Source organism: Saccopteryx bilineata, chromosome 10, assembly GCF_036850765.1.
Source record: "Saccopteryx bilineata isolate mSacBil1 chromosome 10, mSacBil1_pri_phased_curated, whole genome shotgun sequence".
Lineage (NCBI taxonomy): Eukaryota > Metazoa > Chordata > Mammalia > Chiroptera > Emballonuridae > Saccopteryx > Saccopteryx bilineata.
The window spans coordinates 79,440,051-79,461,119 of record NC_089499.1 but is presented as its reverse complement, the minus strand read 5'-3'; the positions used below and the strand labels follow the sequence as shown (position 1 = coordinate 79,461,119).

At 36.7% G+C, this 21,069-nt stretch overlaps 1 protein-coding gene across 1 annotated transcript in view; it reads right to left on the bottom strand.

Moving 5' to 3' along the window:
* FHIT (fragile histidine triad diadenosine triphosphatase) overlaps nucleotides 1-21,069 on the bottom strand; it is a 1,915,768-nt gene that overhangs the window by 952,838 nt on the left and 941,861 nt on the right. Inside the window, exon 4 of the mRNA XM_066245666.1 lies at nucleotides 4,904-5,023. Within this exon, the coding sequence (XP_066101763.1) occupies nucleotides 4,904-5,006 (103 nt within the window). The 5' untranslated portion in view covers nucleotides 5,007-5,023. The remainder of the gene's footprint in view (nucleotides 1-4,903; nucleotides 5,024-21,069) is intronic.

Below are 21,069 nucleotides of genomic sequence, written 5' to 3'. Positions count from 1 at the left end.
CACTCTGAAAAAGAGAAAACGAAACAGTGCTTGTTTGGCTAGGTAAAACTGTGTTTTAAAAGGCATTTACCAGAGTTTCTTCTTTATCTATTGAAATTGGACCTTAGAGCAAAATTTCCACTGACCAAAACTTTTGTTTCTAATACATCAGCAGAAATGTCCTCTAAGTTATCTGGTCTCATTCTTCACAAATACACTCTGTAAGGCTGTCCTCAATGCATCATTTTAACATTGTTTGGCCCTGATAACATTCTGTGTGCAATGCTCTGGTTTGGAAGAATCTGCTCTTTTTAATAACTGATTCAATAATCTATTGACAAATGATTTGTATAATATAGTATGCTGGCAAGCCAGGTTTGTTTCTGTCATTGCACACCACACGCAACCCATCCACTGATGTTGCCATGTTCCCCTTATATTAGAGCTCCTTCCGTCATTCTGAATGGCAAGCCAGAGATCAATACACTGTCTGCTGAAAACTATGGACATAAAAAATGAAGAATTTTATTACAATAAAAGCCCCAGTCCCCAAATGGATTCTGCTAATGTTCAAATTCATTTTTCATGCTCAACTCAAGATGAGAGGTAAACACAGCACAATGCAAGGACAAGGGTGGGCAGAAGTATTAACCGTAATGGTTCAAATTTATTTAAGCCATGAACAATAGCTGAGCTACACTGATGTACATGAATAAAGTGTCCACTGCAGAATTCTAAAGATGCAATTTCTAAAATGTTTCTGTTTTCTTACCAAGACAGTCTGAAAAGCATTTTCCAGTAACAGAAAATTAATGGATTAAAGACATTCTGACATATTCTTTCACAGTGTTATACCGCAGAGGCCAAAGCCTATTCAATAGCTTTAAACACTGCACCGAAGAGAAGTGTTCGCTTCAGGTGGGACACAAGGAGGGACTGAAGTGGCTTTCTTGCTTCAAAAGCATGTCTTTAGTGCTTGATCTGATAGTTCTTTTCCTCCTCCAGAAGGTATGAAAGAGTCAGTGAGCAAAGTCTTAAGAGAAAAGGGTTGAGGGAAGGAGAGCCCTCAAAATGTTACAAAGGACACAAGTTTAAAGATGATATTTATAAGTCTCATGAATGGTACCTTCCCCAAAGTCTACCTGAATACTCTTTTTCAAAAAGAAATCATAATAGTAAAAATAATAATTTCCAGTTCACATAAAGATGCCAATATACTGCTCTTAAATACAGACTTGTTCATTAAGGAATTAATGTGTAAAATAAAAAAAGGAGGAGAAAGATTTTTGTTCCCATCAGCCATCAATCTATTCATGCTTTTAGACTTGACTCTGTACAGTCATAACACAGAAACATAAACAAGATTATAACTGACAAGGCATAAAAGGAAAATACAGATTCAATAAGATACTAAAAATTCTAGAATAAAATGATGACAAGATTGGCTTTGTGCATGAGAATACTGAAGGACAGGACTTCAGCAGACCCCTATTGCTCCATTCCATCCGGGCATTCCTGATGTGGACACTTTAACTAACTCATGTCAGCAAAGTACTCTGGAAATTAGGACAAAAGTCATGCAAGAGCAGATCCTGTTCCCACCCCTTCCAGGAAACAATAACTCAGTGCAGATACAAACAGAAATGCACAGCTGTGATATGAAGCAGAATGGGATACTGTACATGGTTGGAACTGTGTCTGGAACAGAGGAAGAACTCAGTAATAAACTGTTGAATGAATCAACATGTGACTAATGAACCAAGTGTCACAAAATGGACAGAGAATAGTGTTTCTAAACAGGCGAAACAGGTATCAAAGCACTTGAGCAGAAAAGTGGGCAGGATCGCAAGCTGAAGAGGGTGGCAGGGGGATGCATGGTACCGGAAACACACGCCTGTTTAGAAAAGAGCTGGAAAGGCTTGAGTCAAGGCAATCTATGGGGACTGGTGGGTCCTGAAAAGGTCAGTGGGTCACTGTGTAAAGTATGTGATTATCGACTATAATGCTATACACCTGAAACTAATACAAAATAATATTGAATGTAAACTATAATTGAAAATTAAAAATGAAATAAAAAAAATAATGAAAAAAATTTAAACTGTGGTAAGGACTTTGGACTTTATCCACAAAAAAAAAAAGGCAGGCAGGGTAGACTCATTTGCTTCATTAGTTGTTTGTAAACAGGGAACAGGATAGTGATCAGATCAGAGCTGTGGTTTAGGATGAGGTGTACATGGGGTTGGAGGAGTCCAGACACAGGGAGGATGTACAAAGCTCGATGACCTACCCAAGGAGCTAAAGGAGAACAGATAGAATGATGGGGAACGATTGAAGTCCACTGCAGACATCTCACCATTATTTTATGAAATGGTAGTGGGCAGAGCTATCTACAGTTTCAATTCCCAAATCACAGGACAAAAGGATGTCGTTTTCTGCAAAGGAATAAGTAACTTATTAAGATTCTTCTCACAGTTCTCACTTAACAGAGTTTACAAAGGTAAAGTAAAATAAAAAGTTAAAAGATAATCATATAGAAGAGATTTTCTGAATATATCAACTACTGGCCTTGAGACCCCTTTAAACACTGTAGATGTGAAATGACTTTGCAGAGTATACTGATTACAAACTGGTTCTCACTGTTCTCATTCTCAGAAAGGGCCATGACCCTCTAGCTACCTTCCAAACAAATAGGTTTGTTAATTTTACAATATCTCCCATCTCCTTGGCATTTACTCAAAGACAAGGTAACTGACCAGGGCTCATTTCCAAAATGGCCCAACTGTGGTCATCATTTACTACTCGCTCGCCATTCAGTGTAGACACTTCCCTGCAAGCAGACAGCTCACATTTTTGGAGTCAAAAACATATAATACATAGTCCATGTCTGACACATCACACATTCAGAGTTAGTTAAAAAAACCATGAAAAATCAAGTTTCTTACTATTGAGATGTATATAAAAGATTCACATAGTAAAATTCACTCCCTTATTAAGCATTAACAAAGCAGTGCAGCTCTACAACCTCACATTTTCTCAGTCTAAGGCAGTGGTTTTCAACCACCAGTCCACAGACCTGTGGCAATCCACAGAAGCGTTAACGACCCTGATGCTGTATGAAAATTATAGACCCAATGAGACAACGTCAGGGTGGCTAATGCTTTCATGCAGCAGCAGTCCACGGGCCCTCAGTTGGAGAAGACTGCTCTGAGGCATTACATTTTAACGTAGTCGCGTTTTTACCCCAGGTGCCCTCAGTTCTTTGATAGAACCCAACTGAAGCTGGCATCCAAAGGGGGAGGACCTGAAAACCATGTTCTTTCGACACTGGAATTCTCAGGCATTTTATATAGAAAGAATTCCTCAAAGGACAAGGAAAACCACAAACTTATAGTACAACAAATGAAAAAATGAAATGCTTTTGTTATTTCGAAAACTTCAGGTCTCTGAGAAAAACTCAATATAAAATTGGTATACAACTTAAAAACCATCTGTTTTATAGGATCTTTCTAAACCATTCTAGTTTTTATTTTTTTTACTTAAGCAAACATTTCATAATATTGAGTATAATTTAAGCTATTTCTATGATTATAAAAGTTAAATATTACAAGAAAAACATTATATAATATTATTTACTACTGTATTACCATGATCATTAGTTTTATAAATTTACAAATTTAATTTAGTTAAAATTTGGATTCAAGAAATTTGAAAGTCTATCATAAATATCACAATTATTTTTGGTGTGTAGTTTCCTGTTTGTATTTCTTTTCAACATACCATAGTTACACGGCCAAGAAAGATAACTTATAAAATTCTCAAGCATATTGAAAATTTCCACTGAAAAAAAATAACATACTCTGAAAAAATCTTGACATATTTGTTGATTTAGAATTACTAGAAATTTATTCCAAAGTGAAATCAAGTTTCAGTGTGGGAAATTCTGGCAATCCTAAAACATAAAATTTCATGCTTTGTTGCTCTCTGCATAGTAAACTGAGTTAGGGGGAAAGAGAAGAGTATTTTAAAGAGTCAGTACAAAAGTCACATGCACACAATCACAGTGATGTCTTCAGTACAAAAGTCGCACGCACACAGTCCCGGTGATGTCTTCAGTACAAAAGTCGCACGCACACAGTCCCGGTGATGTCTTCAGTACAAAAGTCACACGCACACAGTCACGGTGATGTCTTCAGTACAAAAGTCGCACGCACACAGTCACGGTGATGTCTTCAGTAACATAAAAACTGCTCTCTAGAGCAGTTCACCAATTCCTGTGACTCCTACTTGCAAGGATAAAGCCCCTAAAAGTCAACAGGAATAAAGACTATAACTTGATAGCCAGAGGAAAACAAAACCACCCCACCACCAATAACACTGGACAAATACCTAGAAGCTGAGATGTTTTCCAAGACAAAATGCTATTTCAGACCCTAACATGAAAAACATATTTTAAGTACATGCATTTGATTAAAACGCTTGGCTCGAATGATCTCCAAGAGGTAAAGAGACCACATGGGCCTCAAATCTTCACATATGAAAAGTCCCACCCAATCTCTATTTTACTATTAAAATTCACAATTGATAACTGAAAACACAATGCCCATGATATTTATTGGGACCATTTTAGAAGTACCTATTTATTTACACAGCTACCATAGTGAAAAAGTCAAGCAAAACCTCATCTCCAAAGCCACAGTTGCTAAGCAACTCTTTCCAAAAGTTCTGCAGAACTGATCGAGCCTATTACTGGTGCCACCAACTAGATTCAGAATAAATGTAACATCTTACCTGCTTGTCCAAAGAGGGAGGGAAGTGGACTCCTTGTTTACCATTTGGACAGATACTGGAGGCCAATCCTGTATTCGTTTAGTGTGTTAGGTTCAGAGGCTTTTTTATTTCTCCTCTCCTAAAATAGAAAGGATACGTCCTGGGACCAGAGGTTTCCTGTTCACGAGGGCAAAAGACAGTTCTGTTTTGAGAAATACCACAGAGGGCTTGATGAGATGTTGGCCGAATCTGAATGACATTTCCTCACAGTTGAAATCTGAAAAAGAAGATGATTTAGGGTCTTTATAAAATTCAGTTGAGAAACTCAGATCATATACCACTTTGATGAAAGCCAACTCCATTGCTACAGATTCTTAGTTGACAAGACATCATTTAAGCTGTCCCTCATTTCACATTCACTAAGATGTCGTCTGGGTAAAAGATTCCATTCTCCCTACCAGGGTGGTCTTGACTGGAGTTAGTGGTTTTAAGCAAAGCTTTCACAGGGATGACAAAATGGTCTTCTTAATCCCTCTGCATCTCAGGTTGCCACATTAACCCAAATCCACCAGGCCCTATCTGTCAGGTGCTTTCTATTTTTCATCCATCAATTTATCATTGTTGCTAGGCTGAACTCTTTCATTGTTAAACATTTACTCTAAACCAGTGTTTTGCAACTGCCAGTCCATGAACCAGTCTATCAGAAATTGTATGCTGGTCTGTGAAAGAGCTAACCACCCTGATGTTGTATAAAGATTATAGACCCAATGATTGTAGTCAAATTCTCTTACACTCAGGGTGATTTCTGCCTTAGCAGCCCTCGAAATAATTCTCCTATTTTCATGAGTCCCCAAGTGTAGAAAAGGTTGAAAACTACTTTTCTAAACCATCTAATTATAAATGCTTTCTCAAAGGTTTTATCTTTGTTTATATAAAAGCAATTTAGAAAAAGTAGAAACACTATTTGAACTTGCCTACAATTACAATAATACAGAAGCATTCCCAGAGAACTATTACAGTAAGTTTTTCAAAATTAAAGAGAAAATATTTGAGAAAAAAAGGGAAGGGGCAAAGTAAGAGTTCAAGATGAGAATAACTCCTTGTTGACACAGAGCCAGGATGCAGCAAGGTGTGTGAGTGTTTCATATCCTCTTCGGGGGCAAAGCTACGTCATAGGGTGAGGGGATGAGAGGAGCAAGATTCGGCGCTTGGTAGCTAGGACACCAAGGAATGATTTTCTGTCATTTAGCTGATATACATAACACAGTTACTTTCTGAAGGACAAAGACATACCCTCTTTGGAAAATCACTTTATTTTTCTAATTCAGGAATATCCCTACTATAAAACTGATGAAGATAGATCAACTCATGGAAAAACAGGCACAGGATTACAAAAAAGAATGGTATCAGGAAGTGGTGAGTGACATCAGGGGAATGGCAGCATAGAGATCCCCTTGGTCTCTCCCTTTGAACTTTCAACAATTTGAGCAGCTATACCTCATAAGAGGATTCCCTGCTCAATACACAAATGCATTTGAGAGGTCCACACGTCAAAACATTGAAAGGTGAGCAAGTGGGAGTGAACTGGGGAGATAAGAAGGGAGAAAAGCTGAGATGAACCATGGATGTGTCCCTGCAGCCCAGACTTCACTGTGGGGCTCTGTCCCTAAAGGGAAGAAAACAGATTGTGGCTGGCACTTCCTTCAGCCAGGAGGAGCCAGGAGATTCACTGAGCATTCCTGCAGGAGTAACCAATGCAAGGATGAAACACAGAGGTGAGGCCATAATAGTCTAGCAATTGGCATTCCAGGCAGAGAGACAAAGCCACAAAGCTTGGCTGCCTTCCCTGAACCTCCCAGAGCTCACCCCACTCCCTTCATGCTGAGTTGTAGAGCACATTATCTGCAAAGCCAAGAACTGGTACTATAGAAACATATTTTTCCTGAGCAAGGTATGCACACTGTGACTAATTTCTGGGAAGGGTCAAGTCATAGGGGGTACTTTGTGGAGGTTCAAGGTCACCAATGCAAGGAAGGAAAAGCAACAAAGGAGGATGCCAGGCTGTTTCAGCTCATTCACCCCCATACATTGCAAGTGACCTACTGGTGGCATCTGGCTGTGGTGGATAGCACTGGGATTTCACAGATTTGGAGCCCCATTGTCAACCATGTTTTCCTGAGAGATTGGTCCTCTGGGATTGGGGCAATTGGATCACAGAGAAGGTGCCCTCATTCCCAGAGAATACAGATTATTTTCCACCACCCTACAGAGACAGAAAAGCCAGAAAAATACAAGAGAGTTAAAAACAAACAAACAAACAAACAACCTGTGATTCAGTGCCATCTATTGGAAAATAACAGAAAGACTTCTTATCAATCTACTAGGGAAGTACTATTCATATAGAGATGCCTAGACAGAAAAAGGAATTCATCAAATACCATGAATAACCAATGTAATAAAATATTTCAAAAAGAAAATGAAAAACTTCAGAAGCCTGACCAGGCAGTGGCGCAGTGGATGCTAATGACCCAGGTTCAAAACCCCAAGGTTACCAGCTTGAGCGTGGGCTCATCTAGCTTAAGCACAGGCTTACTAGCTTGAGTGTGAGGTTGCCAGATTGAGTGTGGGATCATAGATATGACCCCATGGTCACTGGATTAAGCCCAAACATTGCTGGTTTGAAGCCCAAGGTCACTGGCTTAAGCAAGGGGTCACTGGCTCAGCTGGAGCCCCCCATTCAAGGCAAATATGGGAAAGCAATCAATGAACAACTAAGGTGACACAACTATGAATTGATGCTTCTCATCTCTCTCCCTTCCTGTTTATATATCTGTCTGCCCCTCTCTCACTCTCTCCCCCACAATAAAGAAAACAAAAAAAGAAAACACAAACACAAAATAAAAATTCAGAAAATAAACATAAAGACATGGAAATAAGAGGTTTGAATGACAGACAATTCAAGACTGTAGTACTGAAAATAACAAGATGCAAGGAAACACAGATAGGCGGTTTAATGAACTCAGAAACAAACTCAAGAATAAAATGAGTACTTGACCAAAGAGATTGAAACTTTAAGCTAGAACCAAAAGAAAATCTGGAGATGAACTCAGTAAAAGAGATAAAGAATGAACTAACAAGCATAGGAAATACAGCTAAGCAAGTGGAGGATAAAACTAGTGATATCTAAGATAAAAATCTAGAAATGGTGCAGAGGAAAGAATAGAGAGACCTGAGCATACAAAAATGAAAGAACTTTATGAGAACTATCTGACTCCATCAGAATGAGCAATATAAGAATAATAGGCGTTCCAGAAGAATGGAAGAAGGGAACAGAGAGTCTATTCAAACAAATAGTTGATGAGAATGTCCCAAACATGGAAAAAGCTAGATCCTCAAATCCAAGAAGCAAACAAAACACCTAATTACGTCAATCCAAAAAATTCTTCTCCAAGACACATTGTATTAAACCTGTCAAAAGTTAATGACAAAAAAAAATTCTCAAGGCAGCCAGGGAAAGGATAAAAGTAACCTATGACAGAAAGCCTATTAGATTATCATCAAATTTCTCAGCAGAAATTCTACAAGCTGGAAAAACTGCAATTAAATATTCAAACTACAGAAAGAAAGAAATGACAAGCCAAGAATAATACATCCAGCAAAGTTATCCTTTAGATATATAGGAAAGATAAATATTTTTCAGACACTCAGAAGCTGACAGAATTTATCACCAGAAGACCTCCATTGCAGGATGTATTCAAGGGGGTTAAAGAACAAAGGGTCATAAAACTACAAGTATATGACCAAAAAACTCACAGTGTAAATAAGGATAATTAATCTATGACCAAAAAAGACATAAAGGGATGGGAGTAAAGTATTTTTAAATGGGGACAAAGATTAGATGTATTCAAAAGAACTACTGTAGATATAAATCTTTCTTTTTTATAAACCTAATGGTAACTATACACACACAGATACATACACCAGAACTAGGAAACACAACTTAAAAAAAATAGAGGAAAGAAGTATGGAATACTACCAAAGAAAAACAACAGACAGAAACACTAAGGAAAAGAACCAGTGGAGGCATGAAGCTATCATAAATAAATAAATATATTTATTATAATGGCTATAGGAAATCCTCATACATCAATAATTATCCTAACTATAAATGGACTGAATTTACCAATAAAAATGCACAGAATAACAGATTGGGTTAAAAAACAAAACACAATTGTATGCTGTATTCCTATATACTAACAATAAATTTTTAGAAAAATAAATGAAAAAAAATTCCTTTTGAATTGCAACAAAAAGAGTCAAATACTTAGCAATAAACATAACAAAGCATGTGAAGGACCTATACAGTGAAAACTACAAAGCATTATTAAAAGAGATTGAAAAAGTCACAATGAAATAGAAAGATATTCCATGCTCATGGATTGCAAGAAGCAACATAGTTAAAATTTCATATCACAAAAAGCAAGATATGGATTTAATGCAATCCCCATCAGAAACTTAATGACATTTTTTAAAGAATCATCAAATCTATATGGAACCCTAAAAAGACCCCAAATAGCTAAGGCAATACTGAGAGAAAAGAACAAAGCTGGAAGTATCACACTACCTAACTTCAAATTATACTACAGAGCTACCATAATTAATACAGCCATGGTATTGGCAGAAAAACAGATACACAGAACACTGGAACAAAATTGAGAATCAGAATAAAACAATATATATAGACAAATAATTTTTGACAAAGGAGCCAAAAACATACAATGGAGAAAAGAAAACTTCTTCAATGAATGGTGCTGGGAAAACTGGAAAGCCACACGCAAAAGAATGAAACTAGACTACAGTTAGTCCCCATGTACAAAAATTAACTCAAAATGGACCAAAGACCTAAATATAAGATATGCGCCATTAATTACATAGAAGAAAACATAGGTACTAAACTTCTGGAACATGGTCTTAGAGAAGATTTTATGAATTTTACTCCAAAGGCAAGGGAAACAAAGGCAACAATAAATGTATGGGACTATATCAAACTAAAAAGTGTCTGCGCAGCAAAAGAAACTGCCAACAAAACAAAACAAACAAAAAACCTGTAATCAACTTAATGAGAGGTGATATTGCAAACAACAGCTTCAATAAGGGATTAATATCCAAAATATATGTAGAACTCATGCAACTCAATACCATACAAACAAACAATCCAATTCAATTAAAAAATGGACAGAAGACCTGCAGAGAAACTTCTTCCAAAAAGACATACAAATGGCCAACAGGTATATGAAAAGATGTTCAACTTCACTAGCTACTAGGGAAATGCAAATCAAAACTACAATGAGATACCACCTCATACCTGTTAGAATGGTTATTATCAACAAGACAAGTAATAACAGTGTTGGAAAGGTTGTGGAGAAAAAGGAACCTTATTCACTACTGGTAGGAATGTAAACTGGTACAGCCAATATGAAAAACAGTATAAAGGTTTCTCAAAAAATTAAAAATAGGGCCCTGTCCAGTGGCTCATTGGATAGTGTCAACACAGTGTATGGACATCCTGGGTTCAATACCCAGTCAGGAAACACCCAGGGAATACCCGCCGCCCCTCTCCTTCTCTCGTTCTTCCCCTCCCATAGCCAGTGGTTTGATTGGTTCAAGCATGGGTCCGCTGAGGTTGGAGTGCATCAACTTCGGTGATAAAAATAGCTCGATTGGTTTCAGCATCGGACCCAGACACAGGTTGCCAGGTGGATCCCGGCTGGGGAACATGTGGAAGTCTGTCTCACTATCTCCCCTCCTCTCACTGAAAAAAAAAAAAAAAAAAAAAAAGAATTATATGACCCAGCAATACCTCTTCTGGGTATCTATCCAAAAAATTTGAAAATGTTTATCACCAAAAAGATATATGAACCCTTATGTTCACTGCAGCATTATTCATAGTGGCCAAGACATGGAAACAACCAAAGTGTCCTTCAATAGATGATTGAATAAAGAAGATGTTGTACATATATACAATCAAACTCTTCACAGCTATAGATAAGATGAAATACTACCATTTGCAACAACATGGATGAACCTTGAGAACATCATGCTAAGCAAAAGAAGTCAGTAAGAAAAGGCTAAGAATCATATAATTTTACTGACATGTGAGATATGAAATGGAAACTCATAGACACAAACAAAAGTATAACGGTTACCAGAGGGAAGGAGGTTGGGGGTATAGTAAAGTCTAAAGGAAGCCAAATATATGGTGATGGAAGAAGATTTGACTTTCGATGATGGGCTCCTAGTGCAATATGCCAATTGTGTATCATAAAAATGTACACTCAAAACTTAAATAATCTTACTAACCAATGTCATCAAAATAAATTTAACAAAAAATGACAAAGAAAATGGCTATTTTTATAAAGCAAACCAATAAATGTGTTTAATGATTCTACTGTTCTTAATAACCCAAAAGGCACAGAGGACTATGCAAATACCATCCACTATGGAAGCACGCAAAGAGACAGCACTTAACAGGTACAAAGACATAAGGTGGAAGGTTTGCCTTAATGATACAAATACTGGTTTCTAGGACATTTACAATTATCCCGTAAAAATAAAGGATGTTGAATAAGGATGTTGAGAATCATCAAACCCAGTTGTTATCAAGATGTTTCCCCAGACCCACACAATCAGCATCACCTGAAAACTTACCAGAATTGAAAATGATCAAGTCCTGCTTCAGAGCTATGAAATCAGAAACTATGGGAGAAGGACCCAGCTATCTATGCTTTCATAAACTGGGCGGATGATTCAGAACCAGGGACCAAACCCAACTATTCTCCCAATCCTTAGGTCCTTCCACACAGAATCCTGTGGCTAGCCTATGCTTGAATATTCTGGGAGACGGGAAATTTACTATTTATTTTTTCTAAGACATTGACTCCAGCAATTATAGTTGCTCTCTATGAGAAGTCTATTTATTTGTCATGGATTTGTAGGGCCATATGAAACAAATGTCAAGCAAGTAGTAGAGCTTCAGATATTTGGACTTAACTTTTAGTCATTTTCCATTTATTGTCTGGAATAAACATGGCAATTCATTTCAAATATTCTACAATTCATTTTACAAATCAAGCCTTGACTCGAATACCCTGCAGCTATCTATAGTTTTCTGACTCCCAGCACCCACCTTTTATAGTTATGGCCATCCCACCTTGAACTTTCTGTGGGTTATACTCTACAGTATTCTGCATGTGGGGCTATTCATACTGCCTGGTTCTGGGGATGTAAAGTGACCCAGGCATTCTAGGCCTCTATCACAGGATTGGTTCAGGAGTGAACACAGAACCAAAAATGAGCCATTTAAAGGAAGGGCAATCCATGAGAGGGTTGCTGCTAATATTATGGGGAAAGGGCTATCCTTCTGCCATGTTGACAAATTGGTAGGACATGAACCTGGAACATCTGGCAGTTACACTAAAAAGTGTCTGCCTGATATCAGACACCAGTGAAGCCAGGAGAGCCAAGAAAGAGACCCCTACCTGGTGACATTGCTCGAGCCCCTGGACCTAACAATGCTGAAAGGAGTGCATTGGAATCCTGCTCCTGCAGTTTGCTTCCTCTTAAGCATAACTGTACAGAATTAACTGAAGCATAGGCTCTGGTTGATATGCTACTACTATGAGTTTATGAAAGTTTTGGCTCTTCTTCTGGCTTTCATTTTTCTTATCATCATTCCCCCTTCATGCACTTGCCCAACCACACCCTCCTTCCCCTCCCACCACTGGCCTTTACTTTTCATGATAAATGTTGTTTTGATAATCTTCACTGAATATTTTATAAACATTTTATGAGTAATAAATATTGAGGGCTATTATATATGATTTTTAAAACTGTATGTAAATTGTATCATGCTTTAAATCTCATTCTGCTTTTTTCTCTCAATATTGTTTCAGAGACTCATTCGTTTTGCTATAAATAGATGCAACTCACTTGCTGCTGATTCCCTTCATGTGTTCCCCTGTACTATTCCTTGTGCATTCCCCTAGTGCTGCAGAGTGACCTTGTCTTCAATATTGTACCACAGGTAACAATGAGATGACCATCCATATTTTCCTGGGTATCTATGATAGAGTTCCATTATTGGGTTTTAGGTTATACACATAAATTTTATAAATTATATGCTTCAGTTTGCATTCCCAGAAGTAATACACACATATTTCTATTTTCACATATCCTTTCTAGCACTTAAGAATACCAGATTTCCTAGCTTTTACTGATATACAGACAAAACAGCTTTTCTAAAATGTAATTTCCCTGTCTTCCATGTGAGAGATGTGTATGTGTGTATAACTCCTATAAATTCCAATTTATACTTTGCCTTCTCTTTTATTGGTTTCCTTTCAACTATTTTTTTTTATTTTCCAAATTCCCTTGCATATTCAAAATCTGATCTTAGTCTATTAAATATGACAATTATATTTTTACCATCTGTTAGTTTTTCTATCATACTCTCTATTAAACAAAAAATGTTTATTTTGATGTGTTCATTAATTTTCTTGTTAAGAATTATGCTTTGTGAATCTTATTTAATTTACCCTTCTCTACCATAAGATTACAAAAATATATTCTTAAGTTTTCATCTATCAGCTTTATATTTTCACTCTTAAAAGTTAGGTATTTAATCCTCTTGAAGCTTTGTTTATATGTAGTATAAAGTATAGAAATGATTTTATTATTTTCCTTTTAAGAGACAAAGTTCCTAGTACCAATATCTGGGAGTAATTACACCTAATTCCCATAATACACAGGACAAAGTCTGGACTTATTACTAAATTCTGAATCTATGTCAGATGCTAGAGAATAGGGGACACCAAATTTTTTCCCTAACGGCCCAGGTTAAGTGGACCTCTCAGTCCGTTGTATCCACCCAACTCTCTCAATGCAGCATGAAATTAGCTGTAGACAAGACTTAAAAAAAATGATTCTACTGTTCTTAATAACCCAAAAGGCACAGAGGACTATGCAAATACCATCCACTATGGAAGCACCCAAAGAGACAGCACTTAACAGGTACAAAGACGTAAGGTAGAAGTTTTGCCTTAATGATACAAATACTGATTTCTAGGATATTTACAACTATCTCGTAAAAATTAAAGATGTTAGATAGCTTTAATTTATGTACAATTATAAGTGGTATCTTATTCTCATTAGAGTTTACCATTGGTTACTCTTAGTACACTGGAAAATTATTGATTTTTACATGTTGCTCTTGTAAGCTGACAGACAACCTAGCTGAACTCTTGTATTGCTGTTAATAGTTTCTGCTGACTCTCTTTGGTTTTCTATAAATAGTTGACTCTTGAACAACACAAGGGGTAGGAATGCTAACTCTCCACACTGTTGAAAATCATGCATAACTTAACTTGTCCCTCCATATCTGCTCATTCCCAGTTGTGGATGCAAAACACAGGGATATGAAGGGCCAACTCTATATTTGTTGAAAATAACTGTTATAACACATATAGACCTGAGCAGTTTAAACCTATGTTGTTCAAAGGTCAACTGTATATGATTTTACTTAGAAATAACTACAATTATCTCTCTCATTTCAGTTCATCCCATTCTGTTGGTTACTTTGTCTTACTGTATTGATAAGGGATCTGGCAACACTGAGAAGCAGGACTAACACTGACATGATTGTCTTGTTTCCAACCTGTAAAGGAATAACTTTAAAGTTCTTTTTTCCCATGAGGAATGATGTTTGACATAGGTTTTTAGTAGAAGGCCATTATGAAGCTTAAAAAAAATCCCCATTTCAAATTTGCTATGGGTTGGTTCCATTTAAAAAAGAAAAAAAATTAACAAATGCTTTTCCTTTATCATTGATGACACAATTTCTTGTTCTCTTTGCCATTAATATGGTAAATTATAGTAACAGATTCTTTAAACACTGAAAACATCCTTTCACTCTAATGATTCAATTTAGTCACAATGTATTATTTTTAAGACACTGCTACATTAGAATTCTCACTGTTTTTCAATGTCATAAGTAAAATTGGCCAATATCTTTCCCCCAGTTTTTGCTTTCAAACTCAAACTTAATAGGTTGGCTTTTTTTCTATGTTCTATGAAATATTTCATAAACAAGGATTTTTCTATCCCTCGAGAGTTAAATAGAACTCTCTGTCACACTGTTTGAGCCCATTTTTATATTGCAGGGAGGATTAAGTTTTGATAATTGTTATAATTTATTTTAGGTTTGCTGATTTTTTTCTCTTGCATCAATTTTTATGCATATATACTTTTCACCTAAATTGTTCATCTTTATTGGTAGAAATTTATCATATTCTTTTTTATATAAATTTTTATTAATTTTAATGGGGTGACATTAATAAATCAAGGTACATTTGTTCAAAGAAAATATCTCCAGTTTATCTTGTCATTCAATTATGTCGCATACCCATCACCCAAAGTCAGATTGTCCTCTGGATTTTCTTTGTGACCCTCCCCCCTCTCCCTTCCCTCCCTCCATCTCCTCCCTCCCCCACCACCCCTGTAATCACCACACTCTTGTCCATGTCTCTTAGTCTCGTTTTTATGTCTCACCTATGTATGGAATCATGCAGTTTTTAGTTTTTTCTGATTTACTTATTTCACTCTTTATATTGTTATCAAGATCCATCCATTTGGTTGTAAATGATCTGATGTCATCATTTCTTATGGCTGAGTAGTATTCCATAGTGTATATGTGCCACATCTTCTTTATCCAGTCATCTATTGACGGGCTTTTTGGTTGTTTCCATGTCCTGGCTACTGTGAACAATGCTGCAATGAACATGGGGCTGCATGTGTCTTTATGTACCAGTGTTTTTGAGTCTTGGGGGTATATACCTAGTAAAGGGATTGCTGGGTCATATGGTAGTTCTATTTTTAGTTTTCTGAGGAACAACCATACTTTCTTCCATAATGGTTATATTACTTTACATTCCCAACAACAGTGAATGAGGGTTCCTTTTTCTCCACAGCCTCTCCAACACTTGCTATTACATGTCTTGTTAATAATAGCTAATCTAACAGGTATGAGGTGGTATCTCATTGTAGTTTTGATTTGCATTTCTCTAATAACTAATGAAGATGAGCATCTTTTCATATATCTGTTGGCCATTTGTATTTCTTCCTGGGAGAAGTATCTGTTCATGTCCTCTTCCCATTTTTTTTATTAGATTGTTTATTTGTTGTTGAATTTTATGAGTTCTTTGTATATTTTGGATATTAAGCCCTTATCTGACCTGTTGTTTGAAAATATCATCTCCTATTTAGTTGACTGTTTATTTGTCAGTTTCTCTTGCTGAGCAAAACCTTCTTAGTCTGATGTAGTCCCATTCATTTATCTTTGTCTTCACTTCTCTTGCCATTGGAGTCAAATTCATAAAATGTTCTTTAAAACCAAGGTCCATGAGTTTAGCATCTATGTTTTCTTCTATGTACTTTATTGTTTCAAGTCTTATATTTAGGACTTTGATCCATTTTGAATTAATTTTAGTACAAGGGGACAAACTGTAGTCGAGTTTTATTCTTTTGCATGTGGCTTTCCAGTTTTCCCAGCACCATTTGTTGAAGAGGCTTTCTGTTCTCCGTTTTGTATTGTTGACGCTTTTATAGAAAATTATTTGACCATATATATGTGGTTTTATTTCTGGACTTTCTATTCTGTTCCATTGGTCTGAGTGTCTATTTTCTGCAAATACCATGCTGTTTTGATTTTTGTGGCTCTGTAATATAATTTGATGTCAGGTATTGTAATTCCCCCAGCTTTGTTCTTTTTCCTTAGGATTGCTTTGGCTATTCAGGGTTTTTTATACTTCCATATAAATCTGATGATTTTTGTTCCATTTCTTTAAAAAATGACATTGGAATTTTGATGAGAATTGCATTAAATTTGTATATTGCTTTGGGTAATATGTTCATTTTAATTATATTTATTCTTCCTATCCAAGAACAGGAAATATTTTCCCATTTCATTGTATCATTTTCAATTTCCCTTAATAATGCTTTGTAGTTCATTATATAGGTCCTTTACATTCTTTGTTATATTTATTCTTAGGTATTTTGTTGTTGTTACAACCATGAAGGGAATTTTTTTTTTGAGTTCGTTTTTAATGTTTTGTTGCTGACATATAGAAAGGCTATGGACTTTTGTATATTAATTTTGTATCCTGTGACCTTACTGTATTGGTTTATTTTTTCTAGTTATCTTTTTGTGGAGTCTTTGGGGTTTTCGATGTATAGGATCATATGATCTGCAAAAAGTGAAACCTTTACGTCTTCTTTTTTGATATGGATGCTTTTTATTTCTTTATCTTGTCTGATTGTTCGGGCTAGAACTTCTAGCATCATGTTAAATAAGAGTGGAGAGAGTGGACAACCCTGTCTTGTTCCTGATTTAAGAGGGAAAGTTCTCAGTTTTAATATTAATAAATCATATTAATGCCATTTAATATGATGTTAGCTGATGGTTTATTATAAATGGCCTTTATCATGTTGAGATATTTTCTTTCTATACCCATTTTGTTGAGTGTTTTGAACATAAAGTTGTGTTGTATTTTATCGAATGTCTTTTCTGCATCTATTGATAGGATCATGTGGTTTATGTTCTTTGTTTTGTTGATATGGTGTATTACATTAACCAATTTACGTATGTTGAACCATCCTTGAGATTCTGGGATGAATCCCAGTTGAACACAATGTATTATTTTTTAATATGTTGTTGTATTCGATTTGCTAGTATTTTGTTTAGTATTTTAGCATCTGTATTCATTAGAGATATTGGTTTATAGTTTTCTTTTTTTGTGCCATCCTTGCCAGGTTTTGGTATGAGGGTTATGTTGGCCTCATAAAATGTGTTGGGAAGTATTGCTTCTTCTTCAATTTTTTGGAAGACTTTGAGTAGAATAGGAACTAAGTCTTCTTTGAATGTTTGATAGAATTCACTAATATAACCATCTGGGCCTGGACTTTTATTTTGGGGGAGGTTTTTAATAGTGTTTTTCTATATCCTCCCTGCTTATTGGTCTGTTTAGGCTTTCTACTTCTTCACGACTCAGTCTAGAAAGGTTGTATTGTTCTAGGAATTTATCCATTTCTTCTAGATTGTTGAATTTGGTGGCATATAGTTTTTCATAGTATTATACAATAATTCTTTGTATAACTTTGATATCTGTGATGATTTTTCCTCTTTCATTTTGGATTTTGTTTATATGAGTCCTTTCTCTTTTTTCCTTGGTGTGTCTTGCCAAGGGTTTGTCAATTTTATTGATCTTTTCAAAGAACCAGCTCCTTGTTTTATTAATTTTTTCTATAGTTTTTCTGTTCTCTATTTCATTTATTTCTGCTCTGATTTTTATTATTTCCTTTCTTTGGCTGGTTTTGGGTTGTCTTTGTTCTTCTTTTTCTAGTTTCTTGAGGTGTAAAGTTAAGTAGTTCACTTGGGCTCTCTCTTGTTTGTTCATATAGGCCTGAAGTGACATGAACTACCTTCTTATTACTGCTTTTGCTGCATCCCAGAGATTCTGATATGTCGTATTGTCATTCTCATTTGTCTGTATATATCTTTTGATCTCTGTGCTTTTTTCTTTGACTCACTCATATTTTAAAAGTATGTTGTTTAGTTTCCACATTTTTGTGGAGTTTTTTACCTCTTTTTTGCAGTTGAATTCTAGTTACAAGGCCAGGGCTTCATTCTTCTTTTGACTTTTAGTTTCTTCTTTGTTTTTCCCCCTTCCTTTTTATCCAAAGCTCACCTATGCCTTTGGGTGAATATTTGTGTATTTTATTCGGCATTTCAAATTCTTTTTCTAGTGGAAAATTTTCCCATTATTTACCCTATCACACTCCTAAGAACTAAAGTTGTCATTGCTTCTTTGAACAAAACTCACTAAGTTCCTACTTGTTCTTATTCCCCACATTTCATTTCTTCCTCCTAGATACTTTTGTTTCTCTTTTTTTCTCCTGGAGCATGTTCTAAAGTTACTTTCAGAGAGGCTCTCTATACATATGACAAACTGAGATTTTTACACTGGATATCTTCATTTTACCCTCCTACTTAAATATGGTAGCCAGCATTTAAATTCTAAGCTTAAACTTGCTTGTTACAAGATTTTAAAACTATTATTCCTTTGCCTTCTCATATTCTGGTGTTTCTATGGAGAAAAGTCCAATGACAATCAGATTCCCATTCACTGGAGGATACTGTAGTTTTTTTTTTGTTTGTTTGTTTGGGGTTGTTTTTTTTTTGTATTTTTCTAAAGCTGGAAACGGGGAGAGACAGTCAGACAGACTCCCGCATGCACCCCACCAGAATCCACCTGGCATGCCCACTGTGAGCGACGCTCTGCCCACCAGGGGGTGATGCTCTGCCCCTCCGGGGTGTTGCTCTGCCGCGACCAGAGCCACTCCAGCACCTGAGGCAGAGGCCAAGGAGCCATCCCCAGCGCCCAGGCCATCCTTGCTCCAATGGAGCCTTGGCTGTGGGTGGGGAAGAGAGAGACAGAGAGGAAGGAGAAGGGGGGGTGGAGAAGCAAATGGGTGCTTCTCCTATGTGCCCTCGCCGGGAATCAAACCTGGGTCCCCCGCATGCCAGGCCGACCAGCCAGGGCCTGTAGTTTTTATTTCAAACTTGTTTCGAGTTTTGATGAAGGGTCAAAGGGTAGGGCTATGTGTTAGTTTCTGAGGGACGCAGTAACAGATGTCACTATCTGGGCAGCTTAATACAACAGAAATGGACATTCTCACAGTTTTAGAGGCTAGAAGAAGACTGGACACAAGTTGGTAGGTCCTTGCTCCCTCTGGACATTCCAGGGAAGAATGCTCCCTTTCTTCCCCCTGGCTTCTAGTGGCTGCCCCAAACCCTTGGCATCCCTTGGCATATAGACAAATCACTGCAGCCTCTGCTTCTGTCTTCATGTAGCCATGTATCTGGGTATCCTCTCTTTTTATGAAGACACAGGTCATCAGTTTAGGACCCACTCTAAGTACAAAGTCATCTTGACTAATTACATCTGCAAAGATCCTATTTTCAAATAAGATTGAGTTCTGAGGTTCCCTTTTGGGGGGACATTATTCAACCCAACACAACTTAGTCCTCCTGTTTGGTAGTCCATTAACCTTTTCTATATGAGGTCTTCAATTTTCACTGCATTCTTTATATTCTTAGTCATTATGTCTCCAAATACTCCCTGACCTCATTTCACTTCTCTGCCTTTCAGGGATTCTACTTAACATTTCTATTCATTCTCCCTAACTTTTTCCTCAGTCTTCTCATATTTTTATTTCTTCAGGATGCCTTTTGAGAGACAGCCTCAATCCATCTGAATGCTTATATTCTTTCTGATACTCATCTGTCCATTAATCTAGCTCCCAGTGTTATAATTTAGGTTTAATTATTTCCCATTCCTCCCCTACCCAAGGTTACCCTGTCTCTTATTTCTCTCCTTCCCAGGCATCTCTCTTGCCATGGGCTCATGTAGTCCCATTCCATGTCTTCTCATGAGTTTGAAATGTTGGCTGCTTTCTGACCTCATCGTTATTTCTTCCCTTTGGGTATGTCCAAAGAACTCAGAAACTGCCCTCGGGTGAGAGAAAGCAGGAAAAGGTGAAATGGGAGATTGAAGCACTGATTCTTGGCTCTGCCTCTCCCATTCACAGGACTTCACGTGGTCAGATACCTGTCTGAGAACAGTGGATAAGAGTCAGCAAAGCACATCTATATCACGTGACACTGACCCCCACAATGGCAATATTGTATGTCCTGTCCAAAACCAGTTATGCCTCTTCATAATTGTGATAAATTCTACCTATTTGTGCTGCCTGCAGACATGCTTTCTCAAGTGTCTATTTCAATGGTGAAGAAAAATAATCCAGGAACCATAAAAGGAACAAAAGTAAAGAAAAGTATAAGAGCCAATATCATGTCATGGGGTGATTCCTGCATCTCTGGATCTGAAACTGTCTGCAAGGCTGAGATAAATATTAAATACTTTCTTCTCACATAAAAATGGCAGAAAGCAATTTTATTTCAAGCAAACATAAAATTGCTGAATCATTTTTGCAAAACAAGAAGGCTAGATGTACCAATATTCTTTTGATCTCTCAGAGGAAAGAAATCATCTCATGGGATCTCTGTTTCTTAATAAATATGGAGATGATTGCTTCCAGCATCCAGAGATCCACATCCTAGGTTAGGAACCTCAGGCTAAGGTTTAGACCATTAGATTTATTGGTTGCCTTACCTAAGACATAAATAGAAGGGACTAGTTTCATTCCAGA